The sequence below is a fragment of the Setaria viridis genome, chromosome 9 (assembly GCF_005286985.2).
Source record: "Setaria viridis chromosome 9, Setaria_viridis_v4.0, whole genome shotgun sequence".
NCBI classification, from domain to species: Eukaryota; Viridiplantae; Streptophyta; class Magnoliopsida; order Poales; family Poaceae; genus Setaria; species Setaria viridis.
This window is the reverse complement of record NC_048271.2, coordinates 52,636,438-52,652,489: the sequence shown is the minus strand read 5'-3', so window position 1 is coordinate 52,652,489 and position 16,052 is coordinate 52,636,438. Positions and strand designations below refer to the sequence as shown.

The 16,052-nt window shown below is 45.6% G+C and overlaps 1 protein-coding gene and 1 pseudogene across 1 annotated transcript; one reads left to right on the top strand and one right to left on the bottom strand.

The window, feature by feature from the left end:
* Window positions 1-197: 197 nt before the first annotated feature.
* LOC117836636 (transcription initiation factor IIE subunit beta-like) lies at window positions 198-3,494 on the bottom strand (annotated as a pseudogene).
* Window positions 3,495-10,692: 7,198 nt separating this feature from the next.
* Window positions 10,693-15,719, top strand: LOC117840354 (E3 ubiquitin-protein ligase BIG BROTHER). The gene is made up of 8 exons (XM_034720862.2): window positions 10,693-11,111; window positions 11,782-11,943; window positions 12,208-12,442; window positions 13,553-13,590; window positions 14,076-14,120; window positions 14,839-14,966; window positions 15,158-15,266; window positions 15,364-15,719. The coding sequence occupies exons 2-8, from the start codon at window positions 11,803-11,805 to the stop codon at window positions 15,415-15,417; spliced, it is 750 nt and encodes a 249-aa protein (XP_034576753.1). The 5' UTR covers window positions 10,693-11,111; window positions 11,782-11,802; the 3' UTR covers window positions 15,418-15,719.
* The last annotated feature ends 333 nt before the right edge of the window (window positions 15,720-16,052 follow it).

Here is a 16,052-nt window from a genome sequence, read left to right as displayed (position 1 = left end):
GAGGAGGGGGGCGGCGGGGAGGAAGAGGAGTGCGAGGGGGCGGCGGGTAGGGCGAGGCGTCGGGAGGGGAACTCGAACCGTCTGGAGGTGGGGAGGCCGGGTGTTGGGAATTGAAGGAGACTCGTTTTTTTTTTAAATAAAGGGAGGAAGGACTCGGCTGGATTCCGACTGGGCTTCTACCTCAAATCCTCAAAGCATTACCAGTGCGACGGGCTTGAGGATCCAGACGATCCACTTCTGCTACTATTTCTTCTAGCCCCCCTTGAGCCTTTATACTGTAAAATTTGGACACAGCTTACAAGTGTACGCATTTGTCCATCACAACTCGTTTTTCTAAAGCGACTCAAGAAACCATGTCAACTGTGGACTTCACGACAGGATAACCTGGTAAGTCGATACCCAAGTCAAAGATCGTATTGGAACGAAGCTACTACTATAGTACAACTCAACTTAGTTCGTCGGTTAAAGCACCATATGACGCATAAAATTGGTACCAAACTATTGCCAACTCGACCACATTGTACGCCATTGCCTGCGCCAGCCGACGGCTCAAGTGTCCAAGTTCTTGAAAAGCTCTGGCAGATGGTAGTTCGTGATCCTGGTCTTGCTCGTGATGCCACGCTGCTTCTTCCTGGCCTTGGACTTGGATGCGGCACCATGGATCTGGGCCAATGCGCGCCTATTGACGGTGTCGGTTAATGGCTTCTCGCCACCCTTCTTCAGCTCTTTCTCGATATCCAGCATGTCCCGTGGCAGCTCTATCTCCCGGTACAGCTGCTTCAGGTCATTATCAATCGTGATCCTGAATCGACGGTCGTTGAAGTGCGCCGTGTCTTCCTAGGAGTTGGTGCCTGATAGCCACCAGACGTCACCTGATTCTTTCAGAGCCTGAAAAACATGTTATACACCAGATTACCGAGCTGAACTTTGTGGATGTTTGATAAAAGTTGCTAAACTTTAGCAGTGTCACGTCGGATGTTCGGATGCTAATTAGAAGGACTAAATATGAGTTAATTACAAAATTAATTGCACAGATGAAGTCTAATTCGCGAGACGAATCTATTAAAGCTAATTCATCCATCATTAGCAAATGGTTACTGTAGTACGGTATTGTCAAATCATGGACTAATTACACTTAACAGATTCGTCTCGCGAATTAGACTCCATCTGTGCAATTAGTTTTGTAATTAGATTATATTTAATACTCCTAATTAGTATCAAACATCCAATGTGACAACTATGATGTGACAGAGAACAAAGCACCTTCCTTGAAAATACAGACTGCAATATATTTGTTTTTTAACGAATACTGCAATACATTTGTCACCCCACAACTTCAGTGCACTGGACTGACAGCATTCATGCGCCAAAATAGTGTCATGAACTAGAAGTGAATAGTGTTATGAATTAGAAGTGATAAATCAATATACGAAGGAAGCATTCACATTACTTGGCTTGAGGTTCAGCACTAGTTCAACCTAACTAGAAAACAACTTCCGTCCCTAAGGAGCTGTGCACTTGTGCAGTCGGTCGACTTGCACAAAACTGCCTATCATTAGATCACCACCAGAAGTGTGCAGAATCAGTAGCATGACAATTCCTTGGAAACAATAGATACAAATCCACGCTACTTGCCCAGATCAGGCAGGACATCATGATTCAAGATGAAAGATGAGGCAACCACTATTCGTTCCAGAAATGGATAAACCAGAGTAAGAAGCAACTAAATAGTGGAAGACCCACGAAAACCTAATTCTACAGCATAAAGGCAAATTGCAAGTCAAGACTCTCTATATTTAAAATAAAGAGCTTTTCACCAGTCCTTGGACTGGTGCCAAGAAGTATCATGTAAATCTTGGCATCTCATAAAAAAAATAAGGTATCATTATATCAAACTTTGGTACCTTCGAATGACCATTGGAAAACTCATAGAAAGCCAAGCCTTCATCGTACACTATAGGTAATTGGTTCTTAATATTTTACTGGCACTAGTTCAATTCAGTTCAGCCATCAAAACCAATTCACACAATTCAAAATATCAGACAAGAGACACCTGCAAATCTTCCAATACGGATGGGTAAGCATCTTTGACCTCCTCGACAGCAATGCAATCTTTACTCTTTATTATCAAACTAAGCAATTGATCTCTTCCTGTCAAAACATGTGTCGGCTGCACAAGTACAAAAAGTAGGTCAATGCACAATCTAATCAAACCTTATAAAAGGATGAAGACCTATAAAAGCTACCAAATTTAGATATCGCTTAGATATACTTCATCCATCTCTACCAGGACTAATATAAAATATAAAAAAATAATTTGTGTGTATAACACAAAAGTCAATTCGGAAAAATAAATAAATGAAACTATAAAAGATTTAGCTTGCCAGGAGCAATCAATCAAGATTCATCACAAATTCTGTGAGGAAATTCAACTGACATTTGAGATTTTTAACTGGTATATATGTTCCGTGCGTGGTTCAGAAAGCTAGAGACAGAAGAGGAAAATGGAGACATTTTATATTTAAAAGGTTTTTATACAAATGTTCTATTTTGTTCATCAATGTGTTGATTCAGTCAAATCGCTAGCGACACGATATTTAATGCACTTACCTTGTAAAAGAAATGCTCCCCCTCAAATTTAACTTTGGGATTATTCTTCAGGCTGTCAAATACAGCCTTGTTACCACGAATATCAACATAAGTTGCTTCATTTATCTGCTCTGCTGTAAAAGCTTGTCTTGTCTGCAAACTCAAAAAACAACACTATATAAAACATATATTCCAGAAAGAAGGTTCGAAGAGATTTTTTTTTTCTCCAGGAAGCTCTTAAACAATAAAATGGACTAAAGTAAGCGGTGTTGGAGGTAAAACCGTCTAAACAAATATTCCATTTTTTTGTATTAGGTTACCGATGTCTGATTACTCCATTAGTCCACTACCATATGATGTTTCTATTTAATCAGGAGGAATATATAGCATGGTACAATTGCTCAGGCACGTCATCATTATCCAAAAAAAGCAATTAACAAAATAACTATAACATCAATATGTAGCAGCTGAACATATGTAAAGAATCCTTGTCCAACGCCAGATTGATTTGCAATGTTAATAACTAACCGCTTTCCAATTATCAGCAAAAGGGAAAAGCCTCTCACTTGTAAATATATGAATCAGAAAAATGGTAGCCAATTCAAGTAACTGCATCAAGTTGGGTCTTTAATAAATTACCTTCTCAAGCAGTACGATTACTAACTTGATCTGTGCTCCCACAGTAGACTTCCTTATTGAATTGATGTGCTGTAGCCTTTCCGTATCATCTGAGAATTTAACAGGCTGCAGTGGTTTTACAGGAGCGAATGGGGCATTTGCTGGTCGAAACACTGGAGCAACTTTTGGCCTCAAATCGAAGCTTGGTTTGCAGCAATGCTAGATAGAGTAGTCTGGCACCTCTCTTGCTGCTGTTTAAATTTGTTGAGACGCTCATTCAGAGCCATCTGGAAGGAAATATGCAAATGCTAATAATCAATATGGCACCAGCGACATAAGAATGTGATTACATGGAGGATCTTCACATTTCTAAATTCAGAGGAACCAATGGCAATAGGAGATTTGAGCATTATAAGATGACTACCCACTGTTTGAGGTGCCACACACTTTAGGAGGATGCCCTACTTCTAAATAACTTCAAATTAAGATCAGTTTTCTAATTTAAAAGGACCAAAGAGAAAAACAGAGGAAGTAGTATGTAACCGACTTCCTATACGACACAGCATTAAAATTGTGCAGTATTTGCCATTGCACTTTCATTAGTCAAACCATCCTCGTGGGCTTAATTGTGTAATAATATCCTCAGAACTTTGGTCAATGCCTCATACAAACATTAGTAAGCAATGGAGGATTGGAAGGGGTCGTAGGCGTCGGGAGCACCTACTGGTCCTCAACGAAGAGGCGGATCAAGCGAGAATCCGGGCGGAGAGGCTGATAGAGCGGCGGAATCCTCTAACTCGACCGGGGTGGCTCCTCAATGGCGGCGATCCCCTCCAGGCCTCGAGCGGGTAGGGTTTGGTCGGTGATTTGGGGGATCGAATCCGGCGCGCGGTTTAAGTTCCGTGATCGACACCGTGTGGTGGTCAGGTTAGAGGCGGTAGCCGGTAGGTTGATGGGCCGCCAGGGCCGAGTGACAAAGGCCGACTAGGTCGGTTGTTTAATGGGCTTAAATGGGTCTATATGATAGTCTTACTGGACCTCCAGTGTTATTTTGGCTCATTTTGTCAAGTTTTGACACTTGTTTTGCTGATCACTGAACTGTCTGAACATACGGAGGGCGAGTTTGGCAGGGCTCCTCGCGAGGGGCTCCTCGTGCGGAGCAGGAGCCGGAGCCGCGGAGCCACTTTTTTGGGCTCCTTCATGCAGGCCTAAAACGGCTCCGGCTCCTCCCAAATGTGCCAAAAAATGGCTCCGCGGTCAATACCGTTTGGTGCGGCTTCGGCTCCTCCGTGCTTCGGTAAGCGCACGGAGCCGGAGCCGGAGCCCTGCCAAACTGGCCCGAAAGTCTTCCTCAGCTCCAGCGGGACGAAGCCCAAATACTCGATTTGTTTCTCGCGTGCAAGACGAGGAGGGGAGGATGGGTTTAGCCGATTGGGCATAGTCCGCCGCAGGCAAAAGGATGCAGAGGGTAGTTTGGACAACTCGGGTAGCTTTCTATTAAAATCGTATACAATAGTAGGTCCGGTGTCCTACAGCAAATTATCTCTCTTGAGCAGCGTCTTAGGCCTTGTTTAGTTGCCCAACTTTGGGGTGTCAAAATTACTATAGCAACATTGTAGCGTTCCGTTTGTATTTGTGAATTATTGTCCAAATATTGACTAATTAGGCTCAAAAGATTCGTCTCGCAAAGTATAACAAAACTATGCAGTTAATTTTTGATTTCGTCTACATTCAGTACTCCATGCATGTACCGCAAGTTTGATGTGATGAGGAATCTTCTTTTTGCATAGTGTCAAAGTTGGAATTTTGGAGTGAACTAAACATGACCTTAGAGCAAAGACATAAAATTTTAGTGGCTTGTAATAACAAAGTTCATAGTTGAACGGTGTCCCATAGCCAATTTTGCCAACACAGTTAGACAGTCAAGTGTGAGGGGGTTGCCAAAGCAACCACAATCAGATGCTTGCACACTATTACTTGAGAAGTTGAGATAATTTTTGGTCATCTTGGATTGCTGTGACGTCTTTGCCTACGCGGAGCCTCTTGTTTTCTGTTGGAGCACGTGTTGCTCTGCTCTTGCTCTGGCTGGGGGAATTAGCACGGCGACTGCAGGGATCTGAGCTCAAGCCACGGCTGGCATTCTGCGTGTCTGCGGCAACACACGTTGCTACTGAATTTCATACGCGAGGAAGAATACCAGAGGCCAGCGTTGTGTTTGCAGCGATGGCGTTCGATGAAGTCGTCGTCTCTCATGGCAGAGCCAGCAGCCACCGTCGTGGTTGGTTGCGGCAGGCACACGGCGGTCCGGGAGGATATGAAGGGATGCCCGTGGCTCACTACGAACCAAGCCGCCATTCCCGGCCGCGTGGAGCTCGAGACCGCGCGGTGCTGGATTCCCTCGGCGAATCGGGCGCGCCTCCTCTCCGCTCCTTACAAATTGCGAGAACCAGGGGACCGGAGAGCCGATGCTGCTGCCTGAGCGGGTAGCCGGCAGGGTGGAGCTTTGCGCTTCCGGCAGGAACGACAGCAGGGGAGGACGGCGACCGCCGCACCTGGCCCAGGGTCCATATGCAAATATTCGGATCGCGATTATTGATTGCGATCCAAATTAGGGGTCTATTTGCAAAAAAGGGCAACACGCAAATAATTGGATCGCGATTATTAATCTCGATCCAAATGAGGGGGTTATTTACAAAATCTCTGGGGCTATATGAAAATAAACGGATCGCGATTAGGGGGCTTTATACAAAATCCGGCGCCGACGACATGGCGGCCGGCGACGTCGCGGTGCCGCCGGTGATCTCCGCCGGAGAATCCGCTATCCCGGCCGGATCCCCTCGCGCGCCGCCGCCGCTGACGGCACTAGCTCCTGGGGATGCTGCAAAAGGCAGCGCCGTCGCGGGTGTGTCAGAGCGCCCGGTGCCCAGCGACGGGGATGGCGCAAAGCGGCGGCACAACTGACGATTCCGTTGGCTATGCTATTGCTACCCCGTCTGGCTCGTCGCCTTCCAGGTCCGTGCGTACCTGCTCCAAGATTCGTCCTCTTCGGCCGCATGGGCATCGCCTTCAAATGCGCCGATCTGGAGTGCTCCGTCGAGGCACCTCCCTCTCGCTTCGTCTTCTTCAGGATCACAACTGGAATAGCATCAGATTCTTACATTGGAATGGAACTTTTGAGAATTGAGAGTCGGTTCTTTACCTTCACAAAAACACAGGAACAGCCCACAAGCCTTCCTTGATTTACCTGCCTCACAGTCGATTTTGCAAAGCTGTGTCAATGTCAAATATAGCGCACGAGGAATTTTCGCAATAATGAAGTTATATGACCTTTCATAAGGACTAAGGGTCTCTTTGGGAGGGTTTATTTTGATTTCGACTTCACCTGTTTTGCGCAAAACGAGATACTGTAGTGTAAAGCTATTTTATCAACTGAAGTTAAAATGAACTGGAAATCAAGTGAAATCATTATTTTTTACTTCACTGGTGAAACTATTTTGGAAGAAACCCATCCAAACAGGGATTAAACGTCTAAGAGCAACTCCAAGAGTATCCTAAAAAATTTTTCCCCAAAACTATGTATTGGGGGTTCTCCTAAAAAAATTCCCCCCAAAAACATATCAGTCCACAGCAGATCGCTAATAAATAGCCCCCAATATTTCAAACACAGACCACGTCATCGTATTGGGCCCATCGGAAGGGATGCGCGGGCGTGCGGGAATCAGGATTGGGGGAGGAATGCCAACGCTAAAATATACGCGGTGGCAGGCTGTTTTTTAGTGTCCTAAAAAATTGGGGAAGGTTTAGGTGGATTGTTGTAGTTCAATTTTTCTCTCTCTTTTTCTAAAAAAGGTATTGGGGGTAAGATTAACAGCCTCTTGGAGTTGCTTTAAATGCAATGTACTGGTTCGGAGTGGATCACACCACTTTCTCGTCTTGGCGAGGTTCTCTCGAGTCTCGAGACAGTTCTGTTCCATTGCATTGCATGGGAATATTGCACAATGTTTTAAAAACAAAAAAAAGAGGAGAGATGTGTCTTGTTGGGCCTACGCTTCTTGGTCCATTCTGGCCCACTAACCTTCTGGCCCAGTGCTTTTATGTGGCCTTCAGCATTGCATTCTGGGTTTACTCCTAATTTCTTTTCCCCTTATGTAGTTCCATTTGATGATAATGCGTGATCTTATTGGCATTTGGTTACACGGTTTGGTGTGCAGGTCTCACATTGCAGCCATGCCATCCCATGACCCCCGCGCACAACTTGTTCCCCGTGAAGCCAGCAGAACGGTAGCACTGCGTTGCCCATGCCAAAAAAGAAGCGAGTACAGTACGTGTCGACGAGATACCGGTGCGACTGTGGACCTGGTCGCTTGCAGCTCAACGGATTCGAGCTACCTCTGCGACTGGGAGTGTACCAAAACATGTTCCTTGACAAGGCGATGGCCAATGTCGAGTCGCCGGAGTCGGTGAACTCTGGCACGCATACGTCGTCGCGCCTGCACCGTTCAGCGATAGACAAGACGGGCACCCGGCCGGCAGGCTGCCAGTAACCCACCAGTACGCCAACGCGTGGCGCCGTTTGTTCATGATCTCGGCAAGCGCGAAGGTCACTAGCCGCCTAGCTAGCCCCGCTTTCCCGGGCGCCGCCACGAGCACGGCCGCGCGACACGGCGCCACGCGCTGCCGGCGCAGGGCCAGGCGAGATGGGGGCCGCGTACCAAACCCAAGACGCTGCGTTAGCTAGTGAGCTTCGTCTGTGTCAGTGTGTCGACCGTCGACGGCCACTATTCCGTTCTGCTATACTCGTGTCGTCGCGTAGCTCTCACGAGCCTACCCTTCCCCGTCTCGATTGAGAACTAACACTACTCGAGTAGCTAGTATCTCTCTTGACAAAACAACTTGGGCGCCGTTTGCTTCGCCGTCGGGGGAGGCTTTGATACGGCGCCCCCCTTTTCGCCATGCACGCCGACTGCCCTGTTGCCAGCCTCATCGTCGTCACGTCCCCGAGCTCAGCACAGCGAGAGCAAAGTGGCGGCCATCTGGCGAAAAAGCTTCCACGGCGCCGGACGGACAAGTACCTTCCAGAAGGCAGCGCAGTGCGCAGAGAAAGACGACGGCACGGGCACACGGCCCCTCTCGTCTGATCAAATCCCTCCACGCCGACGCCCTATCCCCCTGCCGCCCCCCGCATCGCCCCCAATCCCCCATCGACCCTGCACCCGTTCCATACACCACGGCTCCTTCTCCTCCTTCGCCCCAGCACGCCGACACCGACAGAACTCTGTTCGCTTCGTGGATGACGACGATGACGATGAACTGCATCTGACGCTTGAGCCAGCAAGCACGGCAAGATCCAAGCCACAAAGGCCCAATCCAAACCCTGTCAGGACGCTCGCGAGTCCTGGACGACGCCGGTGGACCGGGTGTACGTGGCACGGGGACGCCGCTGTGCTCGACTGCTCGCTGCCCCCCCTCCTCCAGTCCTCCTCCTCGCTCGTGATCTTCTCCTCCCATCCCGTGCACGCTTTTCAGCGCGAAAGCAGGAAAAAGCAGCAGCAGCGGGGGGGGAGGGGACAAAAGCGACGGAGAAACAGTGCGGGATCACGGGGCCCACCCTGCCGGCCGCTCCGTTGCGGGCCCGCACGTCATGCTCTCGCCTTCGCCTCCCGCGTGTTCGTCCCCTTGCCGTGGGGGAAGAGGAATTCCAAGCGTCACGCCTGGGAGCTGGACCCGGCGGCGGGGGAGGGTAGGGCCCCGCGCCTCCGCACCCTTGCGTGCACCCCAAGCGTACTTCCCGCACGGGAGAGGTCGGCACGCCGTCACTGGAGCGTGGGTCCAGTTTCACGTGGACCCACTGACAGTGAGACTGGATCAGCACGCCCCTGTGGAGGAACGGAAACCCCCCGTTGAGGTCGCAGTAGAACCCGGTCCGCTGGGCCGCCTTTTCGCTTTATCCGAACCTATCTAATGCTTGTCGATTAAACTGGCAATTAAAAATCAGTTACTAAAAATCACTACGCGCGTCGCTTTCGAGAGAGACCCTCGAACCGGAGCACGCCACGTGGCGGGACCCGGTGGGATTGGACGTCACGGTCGGGAGGGAGCAAGGAGTGGCAAGGTGGGTCTTCCCCGATTGGTCCAGCAGTGCTGCCACGTCGGATCGGAGATCAACGTGCCAATTCACACTCACTTCTCGGGCAAATCTTAGCTGGCTGGAGCACTCTGCATGCTCATGGAGTAACGGGCACACCACATGTAACGCGAGACGACGCTAGATGAGGAACCGAGCACACTCCATTTGTAACTTGCAAGCTAAGATCGGGTACACGCGCGCCTCCAAGAATCTACACATGCTGTTGCTTGCAAGCAAGCCTCACAAAATATGCCAGAAACGCAGCTAGGAATAACTGCATGCAGGTTCGCCAAAAAAAAAGGGAGGAATAACTGCACCGTATTCAGAAATAAAACTGTTGTGAAGCCAAGCTGTCCCACACCCACAGGCAAACGCCATCTCTTTACTGGCTCGCGAAATCTCCGTAGTACCCTTCGGCAATCACGGCCAGTGTACTTGCGAAGCATAAAGTTTTTCGTACCGCATCTACATTGTTTTTCATGGTGCTATCATGGTAATAAGTCCATGGTTTGGTGGTGATAGCAGTAGTAATAGCCATGCGCTTTTGGGTGCCGTGCAGTAGTTTCCCCCCATTCCTTGTTGTACTTGCGAGCAGTAGATTACTGCGCGCGGTGGTTGCGCGGCTAATTAAGGTTGCCCCCGTAATTCAATTTACTGAGGAATTTTGCCCCCTTTTTTTTGCCAGAGAGGAATTTTGCCTTCTTTTTTTTTTGCCAGAGAGGAATTTTGCCTTTGTGCACGGTCATTGGTCACGCTATGCAGCAGAGGACCATTAGAAATGGGCAATGGTTCACGGCGAAAGATTGGGGGAGAGATTATGGGCAGCCGTGGAAAAACACCGTGGGTTTGTCGACTGTGCTTGGCATTTTGCACTGGATCTTTATTCTTTAGAGACAAACAAGAAATATAACCAACCACCTATATATAGTACGACAAATAAACTTTGCTTAGTGCCATGTATTTCCATGCACCCTCTACAGTCGACTGGCTCGATCAACCAAATATCTATACATGTCAAATATACACAAGTTTTTTTTCAAGTTTAACTTATTCATTTTAAGAGGCTTATTAATACGTGATCATGACTATTTTGCTGGCTAAGAAAGTACTAATGTTAATTTCTGTCGGATATTTATTGTCAGGAAAAAAATAGATCACGAAACCAAAAAAAGGATAGAGCCTAGAGAAATTCGTAAGCCGATAAAAGGCTGGCAAATGTATCTTGAATCCTTATATTTTGGTGATATGAGTAAAGTGAACCGAAGGGAAAAAAAAACCACTTATTTGTTTTCCCTTAAACCTGTCCCCACTATGGCACCATCTGCCTGCCATTCCCACTCCTGGTATCCTATGCTATCAGCCAAAGGTCTGAACTCGCTCTGAACTAGTTCTTCGCCTCGTCCTCCAGCGCCCTGCCTTCTCGCTCGCCCCCCAAATTCACCTCGCCACCCTCCACCACCTCGTCGTCGGCGCGGGCGGGCAGCCAACCTCGCGCGGTTCCACTGCGTCGCGCTCCTGCCGCGTGCCGCGCACCAATCCCTCCCCTCTTCTCCCGCGCATTCCACGCCTCTCCAGTGCCGCCACCCGGAGAGCCCCTCCTCGCCGCGCGCCGCGCCCTCCGCCTCTCCGACACCCCCCACATCCTCCTCTTCCTCCGCGGAAGCACGCCACCTCGACTTCTTCTCTCGCACGGGGTCATTGCTCGCCTCCTTCTCTACTCCGTTACTGGAACTGGAGGTGGAGATCTGCCGGGACTTGCATTTTCTTCTTTTGTTCGGTAAGTAAAATCCTTAGCTTTGCTTTGTTCTTTTGTTCTTGTCTGAGTCTCCCCTTCCTCTGATGTGAGCAATCGAACCTTTCTGGGATGGATGCTCCAATCTTCCATCTTGCTGCGATTTTGGTTGCTGCTAATGGAGTATCAATGGCAGTCTGTTTTCACATTTTTTTTTTGAGGTTCAACTGTCCCCCGTTAACTCCGCTCCTCCCGCACGGTTTTTTTTTCTGGATTACGCGTTGATGCGTGGAATGTGTCCGTAGTCCTCCGCTTTGGTGAATGCACATTATAGCAGTGGTCGCGAAAAGGGCCACCTTTGTTAAATCATTTTGCCGTATGATGACAATTTGGCTGCTGTCTTATCAATGCGCATATCAACTGGCAAACTGATATATGCATCCTTTACTAAGATTCAGTAAGCAAGATCTGCAGTATTGCTTAGCATATTTGCTGCTCAGCTGGTTCAGTTTAAAGATCAGCGTGCAAATTCTATAGTCCGTACAATTACTAGGCTTTTATTTTGATCTCTAGATAACAACCTATTCCTGCTCTGGTTTCATCAACATGAGATGATATAGAGCAGTGCCAACATTTGATACACATCCGATTGTTTCTGTTTCTACTTTTCATGCGACAAAGTTAAATACAACTCTGTATGGTTAATTTTTGTTAGGTTCATGTTTGATCATAAGGAATGAACAGCAGTCGACAAATGGAACTCCACTACATAAACACTGGGTTCCCATACACCATCACCGAGAGCTTCATGGATTTCTTTGAAGGTCTCACCTATGCTCATGCTGACTTTGCTCTGACGGATGGCTTTCAGGATCAGGTATGCAAAACGTAATTGCCATGTTTCTCAAATCATCTTATACATCAGCCAATCGATTCCATCTCATTGAGACCTGACCTGCCATAGCCATACTTTTGACTTTGTAACTCTGTGTATTTGCCATACCAATGTAATTACTTTTGGCATAGCACTTGGTGGGAAAAGGCTAAATCCAGATGGCTTAATCGACTGCCTTAGCTACCAATTCCTTATTTCCTTACCATTGACTGTTTTAATTCACAATTCTATGCTGCTATTGTGCAGGGTAACCCATATTGGGCAATGATGCATACAAACTCGTACAAGTATGGATATTCTGCTCCAGGAAACTACTATAGTTACGCCCATGTCTACGACATAGATGATTACATGCATAGAGCAGATGGTGGGCGCAGAATATGGGATAACACCGCACCTGTAAACAATGTGGACTCTGCCAATGTTGTACTGCAGGGTGGTGAAGCTCCCCGTTCAACTGCAAATTCTGCTACCGAGGAATGTAAGTTCGAAAACAGAGGTCCTGCAAGTTACATCATTTTGAGAACTTTAACTAATATCTGATTAAGTTGCTAATAATATACTGTGATGCTTTAAACTTATCACTATCATTTCCTTTTCAATCAATGTAACTTGGGTTTAAATAATGAAAAATGATTTCATGGATCTTCAGATGGTGAATGCAGATATGGGATAACACTGGCACACTGCACCATTTCACCTGGGAATTAAACTTTACTCTTATCAATCTGCTTCTGGCAGCCTAATATTAGTGATTCTGTTTGTTGAGCTGAATATATTGTAGTAATCACATTTTCATTTCAACTTGACATGCATACCACTTAGAGTTGTTCAAGAGTGCTAATGTTTTAAAACAAGGTAATTTTACATCTAAATTGATTAGGAGCAAATAATACTCCCATTAAAGTTTCCTTTCTAAGAGGACCAGTAAACAAATAACAATGGTTCTATAACCATTAAACTCTAATATCTCTGTCTATATGAAGGCATTACTTCATTCACTCCCAGTATGTCATGACAGGAAGAGTTTTGTAGTGTATTTTCCTTTTTGAAAGAAAGTTTTGTAGTGTCTGACCATCAGTTATTGCTCTTATCTTACTTAGATTTTTGTTCTAGCATTTACCCACTAGAGCATAATTGATTACAGATTGGAACAGAAAAATGAGCTTCTTAATGATTGTATCGTACCTCTGTACTCTTTGTTATTTTGTTATTTCAATATAGATTCTTGGTTGTAAACTAGTCAACCTTGGGCATGTTACTGCTTGGAGACGAGAGGTCTCAACTGTTAGAACCATACTTGTGCATGTTGAAATATCCAGTAACTTGATTTTTCTCTCTCTTAATTTCATGACAACCTTACAGAAAATTTCAAGTATACATAAAGAAATACCTCCTTTTGAATTTGACCGTTACATTAACATGCACTAATAAGTCACAAGGTTTAAAGCTTTTTTCCTTAAAGTCAGACAGCCACTTTGCAACTTCTTCAAATCATTTTAACTTTTGCACATTTTTTTTGAACAATTTAACTCAAAAGTAATCCATCATTCCATCTTGACCTTGCACTCTGACGTTGTTCTTTTTACAGGCATCCAACAGGTACACCAAAGTCCGGGCAGTCCTCAGGTAAATGGATATTTTAAGCATGGTTATCTTTTACATAATAGTCCATTTCCTGCTAGTGCACGTGGTATTATTTTCCCTTATTGTACGGATTTCTCTTCTCTTTTTGTTGTTTTTTCACCACATTTTTTATGTTTCCAATTCAAAGTCAATTTATATGTCTGATGCACCTAAAAGGGCCTTTTATAAATTTTGGGTATGGATCACATAAAGTTCTGCAATAGAAAAAAAAGGTCATCTCCAATAGCAAATAGCTTGACATATCTGACCATATACATGCCTAATCTTTGTTGCTTCTACATTCCACATTGTATATTACAATTATGCATTCAACTCCACATATCATGCGCAAATATTGTTTATTTATAATCATTAAAACATGCTTGCTGTAGTTTCTTTTCCATATGTTATGTAAAATCACATTTATGTTGTTTGCTGCGGATGGCAGGTTTCAATTGTTTCACTGAAAATCATTATTATATCTGTAGGTTGTTTGGCAAGATAACATTGACCCTGACAATATGACATATGAGGTTAGTGACTTCCCTGCACCAATCTTTTGTCCATGTTCTCATGCTGGTTATCTCAGGTAAAACAGATACTTAAAATATGTATCCCTGTACCTGTTGCTCTGCTTTAGACCTGTACACTTAGCTACATAGGCTAGAGACTGCATAAATTATACCATGCATTGTTGTAATCATTTGGGTGCTTCCACGACCAAGTTATCATCAAATGCTCAATTTGAAATGGAGGCTATGGCTCCTTACTGCACTGCCAACTACTTTTATTTTTTAAAAAAATTGCATACTGTGGTTGCCTTTGACAAAGTTACTTAGATCATTTCAAATCACATCATCTATGGGTCTCTCTCCTTTTCAACTCAAATAAGAGTGGAAGGGAGCTGGATGCATGCATGTGAACTCAAATAAGAGTGGAAGGGACATGATGCTTGGCTGGTCTAAATTAATAGACATCTTCATTGCTTAATATTTAAGGTGAAGAAATCATTTCTTAGTTCTTACTTGAATAATCATATGTCTTTTTTGGTTTGTTTATCTGAAAAACTCCTTGTCAAAAATGCCTATGTGAGCTGCTTCTCTTTGGTTCATTCAATGGAACTGTTGATATAAAATTTGATTTCAATGGTTGAGCTATATTTCGCCAACCATTCTTTGGTAATGTTTTCTTTTAACTATTTCAAAGTTGATTATTTTGAAAACTCCATCACTAACAAGGTTTTGTTGACAGGAATTGTTGGATTTGGGTGAGGCAGTTGGAACCCAGAGCCGTGGTCTCTCCCAAGAACGCATTTCACTGCTTCCTGTCACAAAGTACAAGTGTGGTTTCTTTTCAAGGAAGAAAACACGTCGTGAAAGGTCAGCTTATAATCTTTTATTTCATGCTGTCTTTATGTTAAAAAAATTATGCTGCAACAATATATATTTGATATAACATGATGATCTTTGCTTACCGCAGTGGATCAGATTATGCACTTGTTTGCAGCAACTTTGTACTGCTTCTTCGATGGACATGAAGTTAACTTGCACGACTTTCCTTTGGTTGACAGGTGTGTGATTTGCCAGATGGAGTACAGGAGAGGAAATTTGCAGATGACACTTCCCTGCAAGCATGTATACCATGCCAGCTGCGTGACAAGATGGCTTAGCATAAACAAGGTCAGGAACCAAGAATTGGCACCAAAATTTCTGGTTTTCATTTCTTCCCACGCTTCTTTCGCTTGAGGAAAGTACATAAAGTACATTTCTTTCGCAGGTATGCCCTGTTTGCTTCGCTGAAGTTCCTGGCGAGGAACCCAAGAGGCAATGAGTTATCCGTCATGTGGCCTCCACGAAGTTGTCTCGCTCCAAAGCTGAGCCCAGTGCCCCAAAATGGACGCATGATTTCTGCTTGAAGCCAGCGTGTCGTCCCCTCTTTTAGAATTGTGTATTAGCATCATATTATCAAATATAGGTTATAATCAGATGTAGTTGCTACCGAGAGGTTTGCTGTAGGCTGTTGTAGAGCTCGACTGTGAACTAAGACCACCTGCTAGACGAATGCACGCTCGACGTGTCGATCACTCCGATATGTTTTTGTTCATTGCAAAGAGCATGTGCCAGTTTGTGTTAGTTGCATATGATTAAGATTTTGCGGACGGAGAAAAATTGATTCATTACGCGCTGCTTCTGCCTGTTGATACATTTGAGGTCTGTGGCATGTTTGCGTTGTCCGTTGTTGATCAGGATTTGTGTATCGATAGCTATCCTGGCTTCCGGCGGCATGTGTATAACTTTTCTTGTACCCCCTGTGTCAGAGTTGCTTCTTTCTTCTCTCTCTTTGGAGAGGATTGATCCGTTCTGGTATGACGTATGACTTGAGTCGCCGAAGAACCGGAGCTCCTCGTCGTTTTTCACCGGGACAAATGGCGGCGGCAGACGGAGAGTTTGGGCCAAAGGCCCACA

Excerpts from the sequence above, each read along its gene's own strand:
- LOC117840354 (XM_034720862.2), top strand. The coding sequence starts at position 11,803 with ATGAACAGCAGTCGACAAATGGAACTCCACTACATAAACACTGGGTTC. Across the intron at positions 14,121-14,838 it reads CTGACAATATGACATATGAG|GAATTGTTGGATTTGGGTGA; the intron begins GTTAGTGACTTC and ends TTTTGTTGACAG. Across the intron at positions 15,267-15,363 it reads GATGGCTTAGCATAAACAAG|GTATGCCCTGTTTGCTTCGC; the intron begins GTCAGGAACCAA and ends TTTCTTTCGCAG.